At 34.9% G+C, this 14,175-nt stretch overlaps 1 protein-coding gene across 3 annotated transcripts; it reads left to right on the top strand.

Annotated features, from left to right (window-relative positions):
• The first annotated feature begins 9,908 nt into the window (after nt 1-9,908).
• Nucleotides 9,909-13,750, top strand: LOC106764181 (metal-nicotianamine transporter YSL3-like). 3 transcript variants are annotated; one of them, XM_022782260.1, is made up of 8 exons: nt 9,909-10,528; nt 11,015-11,393; nt 11,495-11,664; nt 11,847-11,944; nt 12,080-12,175; nt 12,257-12,446; nt 12,547-12,661; nt 12,729-13,750. In XM_022782260.1, the coding sequence occupies exons 2-8, from the start codon at nt 11,024-11,026 to the stop codon at nt 13,655-13,657; spliced, it is 1,968 nt and encodes a 655-aa protein (XP_022637981.1). In that variant the 5' UTR covers nt 9,909-10,528; nt 11,015-11,023; the 3' UTR covers nt 13,658-13,750. The 3 variants fall into 3 exon arrangements, with proteins under 3 accessions (XP_022637981.1, XP_022637980.1, XP_014503906.1); XM_022782259.1 differs by having other exon boundaries at nt 9,910-10,528; nt 12,041-12,175; nt 12,741-13,750; XM_014648420.2 differs by having other exon boundaries at nt 9,911-10,528; nt 12,041-12,175.
• Nucleotides 13,751-14,175: the final 425 nt, after the last annotated feature.

Raw genomic sequence — 14,175 nt, 5'->3', positions numbered from 1 at the left:
ATTCATGAGAAGTAAAAAAAATTATACGTAAAATAATTAAAATAAAAATTGTATAATTTAGAGAGAGAGTAAAATTACAAAAAATTATGTATATAAATTATGTTATTTCTAAAATTTAATTTGAAGTTTTGGACTAAAATTTAATTAAAGTTTTAGAGTGGGGCTAACCCCCTTTAACCCTGACCCTAACCCACTTGAGAGGGGGCTTTGGGGGTTAGGGCTTTTTTCTAGCCCCCTACTTAAGGGGCTTCTTAAAATAGGGCTTTTTCAATAGTGGGTTAGGGCTGACCTTGGGGCCATGGGTTAAATTGACACCTCTAGTAGTGATGATGTCTTGTAGTTAGGGTGACTTGCCGAATTGAACAATGTCATGGTTGGGCTAGCTGAGCTGGGGTGTTAGGGTGGCCCAGTTGGGTGGTCAGGTTGGGTTGCATGGCCGAGCTCGCTGACTTGTTTTTCGACCTCAGTTTAGGGGTTCTAGAGTTCAGTTTTTGGTATGGTTGAGGTCGGTTTGGGGGTTTTCAGGGTTGGTCGAGCTATTGTGCATGGTTGCTAGGCTGTTTGAGTATTTGATTGAGCTCCTTAGTAGGTGTCGAGTTGTGTTTTATAGTGGCAATGTGTGGTTTGATTAGATTTCGAGCTTTGGACTTCAGGCTACATTGTTCCTATAAGTGGCCAAGTAGTTTACCATCTTTTATTGTTTGTTTTGGTTGACTTTTAATTGCTTTAAAATCCTTATTGTTGTCGTGATATTGGTATGTGTTGGAATTGCACTTGGGGGAGTTGAGCTCAAGGTAATGTAATTGTGTGACTATAATGTTTTATTTTTATTACATTGTTCAAATGGTTATATGTCATGTTATGCTTCTTTGTGAGGATGAATGCCATGTGATGGAAGTGTCTACTCGTCATACTTAGTAAATCCAAAGATGACTCTTTTTTATGTGCGAGACAATGGAAAGAAGTCCTTTTCGGTTGTGCAATGTGGGAAGAGGATGAGTTTGACTATTGCACCCTATTGCCTGTGTGAGACAGTGGAGAGGGGAAGAATGTTTCCGCCTTTGACTCTAGTTTGTTGTTGAGTATAGTGCCTAGTGTGAGATACATCGAAGTTTTTACTTGTAAGTCTTTGAGGAGCATGGAAACAAGTCCTATATCCTCGAGGGCGGGAAGACTCGAACCACCCTATTTGGAGGAACAAATCTGTATAGTAGGGTATATGAGGTAGACAACCGTCCGATGTGGTTTGAGAATATTATAATGTTTGGGTAACTTGGTTTTGTTATGATATGATAATTATTGTCTAATGTTGAGTTACTTTATTGATGGTTTTACTAGTAGCTTACTCCTATTTTTTTTTTTTTGTGATGCAATGATCGTATGACTCTTTGGTTAGACGGAAGCATTTGACATTATAGATGTCCTTGATGCAGTATTAAGTAGCGATAGAATGGAAAAAAACATGGTTTTCTTTAATTTGTTTTTGAATAAAAGTTTGAAGACAATGTAAGTTGGTTTTGGATATTTTATTCGAAGAATTTTAAGGATATTATTTCATTCCGCTTGATAGAATATTAAAGTTTTTTATTAATTATGTTATTTCGCATGAGTTAAGTTTCAAATATATTTTAAATATAACATGTGACATCTTGAAATGGGGTGTTACATTTTGGTATCAAAGCTAGGTGTGTGAATTGTTGCAAAGTCTCTTACGAAAGAGTCTCAAGATGTGATAGTTGCTTTCTATTTGATCAACTACTTTTAAATTGTTTTAAATTATTGTATGGTGGCTTGTGTTTTTGTTTTTTTTTTCTTTTTTACTTTTGATGTGCATGGTTGGACATGAGCATAAAACTTAAACCCTTCTATTTTAAGTTCAATGGGAACTTAGGCAGTTGCTTTTACCTCCTGTGAGTTTGGAAGAACTCAAAATATCGATGTGTGAACTAGAATGCGAAATGATTTTTCCAAACTCAGAATGTTTGAATCTAGTCTTGTTTCGAGAGTCTTAGAAGGACATCAAAGATGGAAGTTCTTGTTTCATGGGTTGGCGCACAAGAAGAAAATAGTACCGAGGTGGTGATCATAGGTATACTGGTTGTAAAAGAGTTTGCGGATTTGTTTTCAGATGAAGTTCTAAGTTTGCCACCTAATCGGAAGATTGATTTCACAATTGACTTATTGCCAAGAGTGGGTCCAATGTTTATGGCTCTGCATAGAATGACTTCTAATGAGTTAGCAGAATTGAAGAAGTAGATAGAAGATCTATTGGAAAAAGAGTTCATTTATCCACGTGTATCGTGTAAGGAGCTCTAGTGTTGCTAATGAAGAAGAAGGATGAGAGCCCAAGGTTGTGTTTTGACTACCAATAACTGAACAAGGTTAGTATCAAGAATAAGTACCCATTGCCTAGAATTGGCAATCTTTTAAGGGTGTTGGTGTGTTTTCCAAGATTGACTTAAGGTCTAGTTATCATCATATTTGGTCAAGCTGGAAGATGTTCATAAGACTGCTTTTAGTCGCGCTATGGACACTATGAATATGTGGTGATCTCTATTGGTGTGATGAATGCTTCAGCAATTTTTATGGATTACATGAATTGGATTTCCCATACTTGTTTGGATAAGTTTGTTGTCATGTTCATTGACAACATTTTCACCTATTCAAAGGATCGGGAGGACCATGTTAAACACCTAAGGTCAACATTGGAGATCTTGAGGGAGCATTAGTTGTGTGGGAAGATGTCCAAGTGCGAGTTCTGGTTGGAGGAGGTGCAATTCTTAGGGCATGTAATTTTTGCTTAAGGAATTTCGATGGATCCAGCAAAAGTGAAGGTTGCGTTGAAATGGGAGTGACTGACGTCAATGACAAAAGTGAGGAGCTTCGTGGGTTGGGCAAGCTACTACTAGAGGTTTGTGGAAGGGTTCTCTAAGATAGTGAGACCTTTAACTTTGTTGACTCGTAAGGATCGTTTATTTTATTGGTCAACAACACAATTGACCAATTGACATCGACAAGATCAGTGACAAAAAAATTGTTGAGCTTGCGATACTAAAATAAAGGGCTCATCTTTGTACCCCACTTTATTAAAATTCAATTGCATAAATCCTATCTCATCTTGTCAAACTCAATTATTGTTATCAACCCAATTGCAACCAAATATGAGTACTTGAAATGTGGTGTAATCCAACTCCTATATAGGATCAATTACCACAAAATATGACGTATTTGCATATAGGACTTCTATCTTTATCACTTGAGATATGAATAGATTTGGAAACCAAAGTGACACAACTATTTTGCATAGTACTTTGATTATCTCGTTCTTTAATGTAAAATGTGCACCCATTTATTATATAACCTGTTTGAGAGAAGACTTGAAAATTTGGACCATTTGCTAACAATAATCTTAATCAATCAGAAACTAAAGAGGATTTCACTTTTAACTCTACAAAAATGTGGCTTTTTAGCCATTGTATAAAGTTGCATTGTTTTCTCTACTTATCCAATTGTTAGTCCTAGTTGGATTGAACTGTATTAGAATGTCTTTATTTCTCTTAACATATTATTAAGACAAGATCATCTATAAGACAACACCGTTTAACACTTTCATGTTTTAAAGTTTAACAAACAATAATAAACAAAATTAGCATTTTGACGAAGTATAAACCTTGTAAAAATAACACGGTTTAATCATTCTCGAGGTCCCTATTTGGGGTGGGAATCTCAAATAGGTCCCTTAATTTTTTTTTTCGTCTCAATTGCTCTAATTAGACCCCTGGCATTAAATTGGGCCAACGGTGTTAGACAGACGTTGACACGGCATGTTGATGTTTAAATGATGTGGAGTTTGTTATTTTCTCTAGTTGCTTCTAACGTGTATTTTTATATTTTTTTAAATTAAAGAAATTGAAAAAAGTGAGTTAAATTGAGTAGTTTCTTCTAATTAGGGATATGGAAAAGAAACTGAGAGTTTAGGGTTCATTCACAAAAAATTAGGTATCAATTTAAGAAATTGGGGATTCATTTTGAGAAATTAGGTTCGTTCGAATTTCAAATCGAGAGAGTTTAGGGATTTGGTAATTGTCGTCATCTTTCTTTCGCTAAAATCGCGAGGTTGGATCACGTGGTAATAAGAGTTGAATCGCAATGAAGGTTAGTAAATGTTGTGCTTTTTGTTGGGATTTTTATCGTCATATGTTGTACTATTTTTGTTTTAGGAAAGCAGAATGTTGGGTAGTGGTCCCCCATGGTTGAAATGCATTGTGTTTTTTATTGCAATGTGATGGTCCCTCATGTTTAAAGTTGTTTTACAGTGTTTGTTTGAGTGCATTATGGTTATGGATTTAATACGTGTAAAGACTCGTCGTCTAAATTGAAGTATGAAAAACAGTAGAAAGAAGGGGAGGGGGAGGGAGGGGTTGAATATTTTTAATGAAAAAATTCTTTTCGCAACCGTTAGTAATATAACACGTTAGTCGAGTTTTGGATTTATCAAATAAGTTCTTAGATGCTTGACTTAGTAAATGATTGTAAAAAATAGTTTCTCTTAACGTGCTATTCAGAGTCTACACTACAGTTTTTGTAACAACTTCCTTAGTTTAATAATAAAAGTTTAGTGCGGAAGGTTCTTGTATGTAGAAATAAAAACGTAACTGCAGGTTTTATAAGAGAAGCGTTTACACAAGAAAGAAATAACAATCGTGCATATATTTTTATACTGGTCCACTATAATCTTCAACAAGATTACTACTGAGTATTCACACCACTCCTGGTCTTCTCAGTCGGCGAATAACCTCTTATTGCCCTATACTGGATGAGTATTCTAACCACTCTTGGTCTTCTTAGTCAGTGAATATCCTCCTGTTATTCTAGACTGGATGAGTATTCGCACCACTCCTGGTACTAAGAAACCTTTCTAGATTTCCTTAACTCAACTGAGTTCAACAAGTGTTTTAATTCTCTTCATAATTGCAATTAAATATTGCTTACAAGTCGTTTAGACTATTACTCTCTGATGAATTATTACTTTAACCTATTTACTTAGCTTTTTGTACTAATGAATTGTGCTTAATTGCCTATTATTTTCTCAATTTTGCTATTTGGGCTTAATTTGACCAGTAGTTCATATTTTAATTAATTTGAATTATCTGAGTTTAATTATTCCCATTATTATTTTCAGGGAAAATTTTGGAATTACATTTTTGGGTCATTAAGAGAACTGCCACATCATCTACCATTTTCCACCTCAACGCCTTATTTTTATTTCATTTGTAATTTCGTTTTTTCTAATTTAGGGCTAGACTTTGATTTTGGGCCCATTTTTGGTTAAATTTAGGAAGCCCATTTTAGGGTGCAGGTTGGCCTTGCCTAGGGTTTTCTACCCATGCAGCCAACACTCTCATTTTTACAACTTCTGGAACGTAGAACATAGTTGGAGTTTTTAGGTTTTTCGTTTTTTTTTTTCTCTTTTGTTCATTCCTTTGTTTCTGAATTCGTTTCCAGGTTAATTTGAATTTCGTTTTACTATTGATAACGGTCTAAAAACCGTTATTTTCATACTTAAATTTGATATTAAAACACACCCTTTATGGTTTAGAATGAGCTTAAAATCAAGTAAAACACTTAGTTGAGTCTTGTGAGAGTCAAAAGTTGGTTTTAGAGATATTATGCTTGTTTTGCAGGATTTTAAGGTGAATTGAAGACGAAAGTGAAGTAAGGTGGATTTAGACCCATGAAAGAAAGAGAAAATGATGAAAAGAAGGGTCAAGTGAGCCGTTGAGCACCAGAATGGACCGCTGAGCGCTCAGAGCGATTAGAGGGAAACCGCTCAGCGGCAAAATTGACCGCTGAGCGGTCAAAGCGGCTAAAGGGAAACCGCTAAGCAGTGAACTTAGGCACCTAGGTGGTTGTCTGTTTTTATTAGTTAGATTCTGTAATCTTTCTGTTATATTTTTGGGCTTATATATAGCCCTAGTGCGAATCAAAACATATTCTTTTTGCAGAGAGAAACGTCTAGAGCTATTCCACACACCTTGAAGGAGGTTCCTTGGATGCTTAGGCTCCAATCTACTAAGTTTAGGGTTATTTCTTCCATTCTTTCATCATATTTCATCTAGTTTCACCATGGTTATGGTGAACTAAAGCTTAGGTTGTTGGGAAACAATGTAATCTTTTGAAACTCTGATATATCCAAATTCTTATTTATTTTATATGTTTGCATATGCTTGATTTATCAATTGTTGGGTTCTTCACCTTTGCTTAATGCTTTTATCGTTTAACTCATTCGGTAAATGTTGTTTGTCTTTATTGATAAGGGGACGTACACTAATGTCATGAACTGGTGTTGAATTCTTTGATTATGCTAATACCGCCTAGAGATAGGGGTAGGACAATCAATATTATTTTGCTTTCGTTTATCATGCATTATTAATTGCTAGGGAAGGCTAGGGTTAGCAAGCCGGTAATTAGTGATAGACTCTTTTCACCAAGGGATTGGGTTAAGGGTAGACTAAGAAAGTTTGCATGACAATATGATAAATAAGCAAATTAAATAAGAAGAGTAGATATATGAGGGTGGATAAGATGAAATTGTAAACCCCAACAACTCCATTCATCCATAGTTTCTTTAAGCCAATTGAATCACTGCATCTGCATGTTTACTTTTGTTCTTTGCATTCAAACTTCAATTAAATTCTCTTTTTCAAGTCTTATGCAATTGGTTTACATGAAAAGTAAGGCCTAAGAGTCCTTTGGGAAACAATACTTGGACTTACCCATTTATATTACTTGATAACGATCTGGTACACTTGCCAGAGACTTAACAACTGTCTTGCTACTGTTTTGCTCGTTTCTTTTCTTTTACTTAATCATTTTTGTTTTCTAGTTTCGTTTTCCAGTTTGTCTCTTTCGTTTTTCTTCTATTCGTTATGTTTTGCTTTACTTTGCTTTGGTTTGTATTTTCCATACCTATATCAATGAATGAAATAGATTTCATGTTTTTCTATGGTTGCATTTTTTTCTTAATGGAAGCTTGATTTTGTTTGGTTGGTAACTAGGGAGATTGCATTGCTTCCTTGAGATTATTGCACTTAATTGCACATTCAATTTGAGTCGAGTACAACCTCGACATCAAATTTAGCGACGTTGCTGAGGACCAACATTTCTATCTTAGGTTGTTTTTTGTTTTAGTGTGTGTACTGTTTTGTGTGTGTGTTTTGTGTTCATATTTATCTAAGTCCATACATTACGAGAATTAAAGTTATTTGGCATGTTTGCGCATGAAAATCCAATGGAACAATAACCATAGTGGTGCATGAATAGTGTTGTGAATAGTACCTAGTTTTCCTAATTAATTGACATTTTTCGTTTTGGTAGCTAGAGGTTTTATTTTTCCTTGAAATTTTGTGTCTGCACTTCTTTCAGTCCATATTTGAATACACTTAAAAAAATCCTAGAGGCACCCATGGTAGTCCCTATTCTGAGATACAAAATTTTGTGAGACATGGATTTGTGAAAACTTAAAACTACCATAACTTTTGATCCTTTTATTACAATTGGCATTATCACATGCTTTTGGGGTAGAAAAGTGAGATCTATCGAACCCAAATTGTTTCAGCATTTGGCTTTGATCATATTTCCAGAAAAAATTGGCTGTCTTCTATTTTATTTTTATTTTTGAAGTTTTATTTCCCTGTTTTTCCAAACTTTCTTTTAGTGTTTAAAATAGACACCCTTTGAATTTTTCTTTAAAATTTTGTGTGCTATCTTTTCATGATTTTAGGGTGTTATCAATTGGATGTTGTTTGAGTATACTTCCAATTTTACCTTTATGCATGCCTTATGTTGGAATTGCATTATATGTGTTGACATAATGCATGACTAAAGGCAATCTGGGACTTCTAACACCCTTTGATCCTGAAATAGATAGGACCTTTCATAGATCAGTTAGGCATTCTAGGAATTTATCTTTAGAGTTTGTACCACTAGAGTCTGAGCATTCTCCTTCTGTGTCTACCAATTCCTAGTTATTGAATAGTGCTTCTGATTCCGACTTTGCTGTTTTTTATACTGAGAACAATATAGCTCAACCTCCACCTCGTGAGAGGACTCTTAGGGAGATGACTGCACCTAATTTCACTTAAGAGAGCTTGTGCATCTAGTATCATGATGAGGATGTTCCATATGTTCTCCAAATTGGACAAATACATTTGCAGCCTAAGTTTCATGGTCTTGCATGTGAATTCCCACATAAGCATATGAGGGAATTCCATATTGTCTATTCCACAATGAAGCATCTAGATGTCCCTGAAGATCATATTTTCTTGAAGGCATTCCCACATTAATTGGAGTTGTACTATCTTGCTCTCAGGTCCATCACTAGTTGCTTTTGGAGAAATTCCTCCCTGCATCTAGGACCACGACCATTAGAAAAGACATTTTTGGAATTAGGTTGCTTGGTGTAGAGAGCTTGTATAAGTATTTGGAAAGATTCAAGAAGTTATGTGCAAGCTACCTACACCACCAAATTTATGAGCAACTCCTTCTTCAGTACTTCTATGAGGGGTCTGAATAGCATGGAAAGGAGTATGATTAACGATGTCAGTGGTGGAGCTCTTGGTGATATGACCCATGCTAAGGTTAGGCATTTGATTGAGAAAATGACCTCTAACTCACAAAAAGCTTGATGCTCTTATGAATTTGGTGACCCAGTTTGCTAGTAATAAGAAATTTGCATGTGTTGCACGTCTATGTGGTATCTGCCTGTTGAGTGATCATTATATAGATGCCTATCCATATTTGCAGCAACTTATTGGCCCAAATGCTTCTCAAGTTTATATTGCAAATATCTACAACAACAACAAAATTATGATCTGTCCAATAACAAGTACAATCTAGGGTGGATACCCTAATCTCAAATGGTCTAATACTCCATAACAGCAATAGCAGCAACAATAATAACAACAACAATCATCATACCAAAATGTTACGGGCCAATCATTATAAGAAAAAACATTGGTTATAAGATATTTTATGTCAACATAAATTATTCTTTCAGATTCAAGATAACCTTTTAAATTTCAAAAAAGATAATTTCTAATATCACTATGATTTTGTAATGATAATCAATAAGAGGTAAGATGAATCATTTCCAAAAGTTAGACTTTTCTATATCTAATATTCATACATGGTCAACTATATATTTTATTAATTTTAGAGTGAAAAAAAAAGAAGATAAGATTGAAAATACTTATTAATGTCCTACTACAACTAAAAAGTATAGTGTATAAAAAGTTTTAAAAAACTTTAAAAACAGGAGCCTGTAGCATTTCATAATACATATAAGGTATAGACTTTCTCCTAATTGTAATTATTTTTCCAATAATATTTTATGTTTCTTAATTGCTAAGTGGATGAAATGTAGATGAATGTACTTGATAAATATTTCAAACTTCTCTATAATTATTTTCAATCCCTGTTATATAATATAAAGTTATAATAAAATATTTACAAACCATTTAAATTCAAATCAATATTATTAAGTTTGGAAATCAAATTAATTATTGTACAACAAATGTTACGTAAATATTATATTTTTTTTCTATGTAATAAATATTATTTTTAATTGAAAAATTCCGGTGTAGGACATGTCAGAATGCTATAATATATATATATATATATATATATATATATATATATTGTCTTATAATCAGAAAGAAAATGTATATTTAATTAAAAAAGCTTAATGTCAACGTAGGGCATTAAATATTCTCATTTAAGACATTTAGCACTACCATGCGTTAATTTTCAGTTTCTTTTTTCTTATGTATGCACAGTTATTGTCATTCGCGGGTTTATCGGTGGTTGACCTGGGACGAGTCTCTCTGTCCGCATTTACTTGGTTACATGTTAAAGCCACACCCCTAACGTAAATAACCATAATGACTCTTTACCTTAGTCAAATACAATGGTTTTGATTTGGTGCTCACAGCCAAACGCGTGTTCAACTCACGAGAAAAAAAATGGTTTTTGTACTGCAGTACAGACATTAAGCTTTTTTTTCCTTTTTTTACACTTTGTAGTACAGCACACTTGAGCTTTGCATTGCACTAGTACAATCAAAGTTGGTGAAGTGTTTCTTAAATGAGATGTCATGTACCTTTTTTTCTTTCTTTTTTTCCTTTTTTAGCACCGGCATAAATATTGCACTGTTTTGCGAATCTCTGTTTGTGCAGTCTCTCTTATGAGGTTGATTCTGACAAGATTATCAAAGCCTCACGAAGGTTTGGGTTGATTTTAATCTGCCCCCATTTTGAGTTTACTCATCACAAGCACGCACACCAAAACTTGTTTGGTGGTCTTGTACAGCGTTCGGAGGTTTTGGATTCTTCAATTGGGGAAGGTGATGCATGTCCATTTTGTCTTTTCCGATCATTGGAGGATTGAGTTCTTGCGACGACACTGCTTTCAATTTGCACCATCCTGTTATTGAACTCCATTCTTTTATCATCCAAAAGGAAAATTTGAGGTATGACATTTGATTTTACCTTATTTTGAAAAAGTGTTTGTCTTTCTTTCTATTAGATTTTTTGAGAGATTTTTTAAAAGAAATGTTTTATATTTATCTGTTTCCAGGCAAGTGTGCGCATATATGGCACAAAAGGAAGAACTTTTTGTCATTTCTTTTGTTTTCTATCACTTTATTTCTTACAACGAAGTGGGTGACTCGAATTTTCTCCTACAAATTATAACTTGTTACCGAATTTGGGTTGGAGTTTCTCTCTTTGCAATATGGACACTTCTTAAAACATAGATGCTAAATAAGACAAGAGGATTTTCTCATTCCTTTTGTTGTGTCACTTAAGGTTTTTGAAGATGAATTTGTCATATCTATTATGGTTTATCAAATCTAGATTTCTAAATTGCAAGTTAAATAGAGATGCCAAGTGAGATGTAGCAGGGTAGACACTTGAACGCACTTGTTTCCTTTCTAACTGTCAAGTTTTATTGGAAGATTGGTTCAATGAACACTTCAAACCACGAAGAACTAGAAGAGATTCAGAACTGTGACAATGATGATATCGAAAAAGCTGAACTAGAAGAGCCAGAGGGCCAAAGTAGCATGGCATCATGGAAAAGTCAGATCACAATTCGAGGACTAATAACTAGCTTCTTCATTGGTATAATTTATAGTGTGATTGTGATGAAGCTGAATCTCTCAACCGGACTTGTTCCAAATCTGAACGTTTCAGCAGCACTCCTTGGCTTTGTGCTTGTTCGAATTTGGACTATGCTGCTTGAAAAAGCTAATGTTGTTACAACACCTTTCACTAGACAGGAGAATACCATAATTCAAACTTGTGCTGTCGCATGCTACAGCACTTCTTTTGGAGGTGACAAGTTAAATTGAATTCTATAATTTCTTGTGTATATTAATGAATAATTGATGGTGCTTGTTCATGTCTTTTTTTGACTTTTACTTGATTATATGTAGGTGGTTTTGGGTCCCATCTCTTGGGTTTGAATAGGAAAACGTATGAGCAAGTAGGGGTAGATACACCGGGGAATACTCCAATTACCAAGGAGCCTGGAGTTGGTTGGATGACAGCCTTTCTCTTTGTAACATACTTTGTCGGGCTAGCGATTTTGGTTCCTCTTAGGAAGGTATTTCTTATGATGAGCAGCCTTCAATGGTTTTCACTTGATTAATTGAACATATCTGGTTGTCCAAAGGTTGTTAATTATTCTTAATATAGATGTGATGAATTCTGTTTCAAATTAATTTGGTTGGGAGTAACTTGAATTGTATTGCTGCCTGATCTGATCCAAAGTATGGTATTTAACAGTTGATGATCATAGATTACAAATTGAGTTATCCAAGTGGAACTGCTACAGCCGTCCTTATTAATGGGTTCCATGCTCCCAAAGGTGATGAGATGGCAAAGTATGAATAAGCTTTTATTTTTCATCTTCTGCCTTTTTCAAGTTGAACGTAGTAAGTTTTTATACATATAAAACTAGTTTATTACATCTTTCACAGGAAGCAGGTTCATGGTTTTATGAAATTCGTCTCTTTCAGTTTCCTTTGGTCTTTCTTCCAATGGTTCTATGCTGGTGGAGAGCAATGCGGATTTGTTCAGTTTCCTACTTTCGGATTGACAGCATGGAAAAACTCGTGCGTGGTTTCATCTTTCTTCTAGAGTGTGAACCATGAAATAATATTACCGTTCATGATTAAAATGTGTGAATTTTGCAGATTCTACTTTGATTTCAGCATGACTTACGTGGGAGCAGGAATGATTTGTTCACATCTTGTCAACTTATCCTTGCTTTTTGGTGCTATTCTCTCTTGGGGCATTATGTGGCCATTGATCAAGGGACTAAAAGGACAATGGTTCCCTGAGAGTTTACCAGAAAGTAGTATGAAGAGTCTTAATGGTTACAGGGTCAGAAATGAACTACAATAAAATACTCTCCAATCTAATTTTATTTAAGTTCTTCCATTTTTCAGGCCTTAAGTAACCTTCCGCTATTTTCTTGTTGCAGGTTTTTATATCCATAGCCTTGATCCTCGGTGATGGGTTGTACAATTTCGCCAAAATTTTGCTTTTTACCGCCACAAATATCCATGCCACCATGGAAAGGAGGAATAAAAAATCACGTAAGCTGAAGAGTGGTTTATAGTTTGTATAAGTCATATTTAAAAATGAATCTAATATTGGGTGCAGTTTCAATTTCAGATAACCAGGATCCTGATGATCTTAAACGTAACGAAGTGTTTGTAAGAGAAAGCATTCCAATGTGGTTAGCATTGTCAGGGTACATACTGTTCTCTGCCATTTCTATCACAGCTATCCCTTTCATTTTCCCTGAGGTGAAGTGGTATTATGTGGTGGTTGCGTATATTATAGCACCAACTCTAAGCTTCTGCAACGCATATGGTGCTGGATTAACTGACATGAACATGGCCTATAACTACGGGAAAGTGGCTCTCTTTGTGCTAGCTGCCTTAGGTGGGAAAAGCCACGGGGTGGTTGCTGGACTGGTTGGTTGTGGCGTGATAAAGTCTCTTGTTTCCACCTCTTCTGACTTGATGCAAGATTTCAAGAGCGGTCATCTGACCTTCACTTCCCCTCGATCAATGCTTCTTGGTCAAGCTATTGGCACAGCAATAGGTTGTGTTGTTGCTCCTCTTACATTCTTCCTTTTCTACAAGGCTTTCGATGTGGGGAATCCAGATGGTGAATACAAAGCCCCATATGCCATCATATACAGAAACATGGCGATTCTTGGTGTGGAAGGCTTTTCTGCCCTTCCGCACTATTGTCTGCACCTGTGTTGTGGGTTCTTTGCATTTTCTCTGGCAGCCAACTTGGTGAGAGATTTTAACCCCAAAAACATTGGGAGATGGATCCCACTTCCAATGGCAATGGCAGTACCTTTTGTAGTAGGTGGATACTTTGCTATTGACATGTGTGTGGGTAGTTTAATCGTTTATGCATGGCACACACTAAAAACCAAAGAGGCTAGTTTGATGCTTCCGGCAATTGCTTCTGGTTTGATATGTGGGGATGGATTGTGGATTCTCCCTTCATCTATCCTTGCTTTGTTTAAGGTTCGTCCCCCAATTTGTATGAGATTCTTGCCAATGGATTAGAACTTTACTTCCAGAAATGTAATCATTCTGTGTCACATATCTCTTTTAGATTGCCACGATGGAATGATTATGAAAATAACAATGCTACCATCACATACTTGTATCTTTTCATTGTATTGTATAATATAAAGATAAAATGATTATAAAAGTATAAAGTTTTTTATTTAAAAAAAATAAAAAATAAATATAAAATAATTAGGAAGAATATTTTTCTTATGAAAATTAGTGCATGGATGTGGTGTGTCTTTTTTTTTTTTATTATTATAAGTAATTAATTTAATTTAAAAAACTATTAAATATAAATAAATTGTCAGAGAAACCATAATATAATTATTTTAGTTTAAAATTACTAATGCAAAAACGTTGTTTAACGTCACCTATCAGACGTCGATTACGTGATAAATCGACGTCTATTATTGCACGGTGGCATTATCGTAAATATAAACTAGATGTCCGTTTCGATGTTAGGCAACGTCTATGACATGATAGATGTCGCACCTGCCTCAAACAGACGTCAA

Source organism: Vigna radiata, chromosome 6 (assembly GCF_000741045.1).
Source record: "Vigna radiata var. radiata cultivar VC1973A chromosome 6, Vradiata_ver6, whole genome shotgun sequence".
Lineage (NCBI taxonomy): Eukaryota > Viridiplantae > Streptophyta > Magnoliopsida > Fabales > Fabaceae > Vigna > Vigna radiata.
The sequence above is the reverse complement of the archived record's forward strand: the minus strand, read 5'-3'. Positions and strand labels throughout refer to the sequence as shown.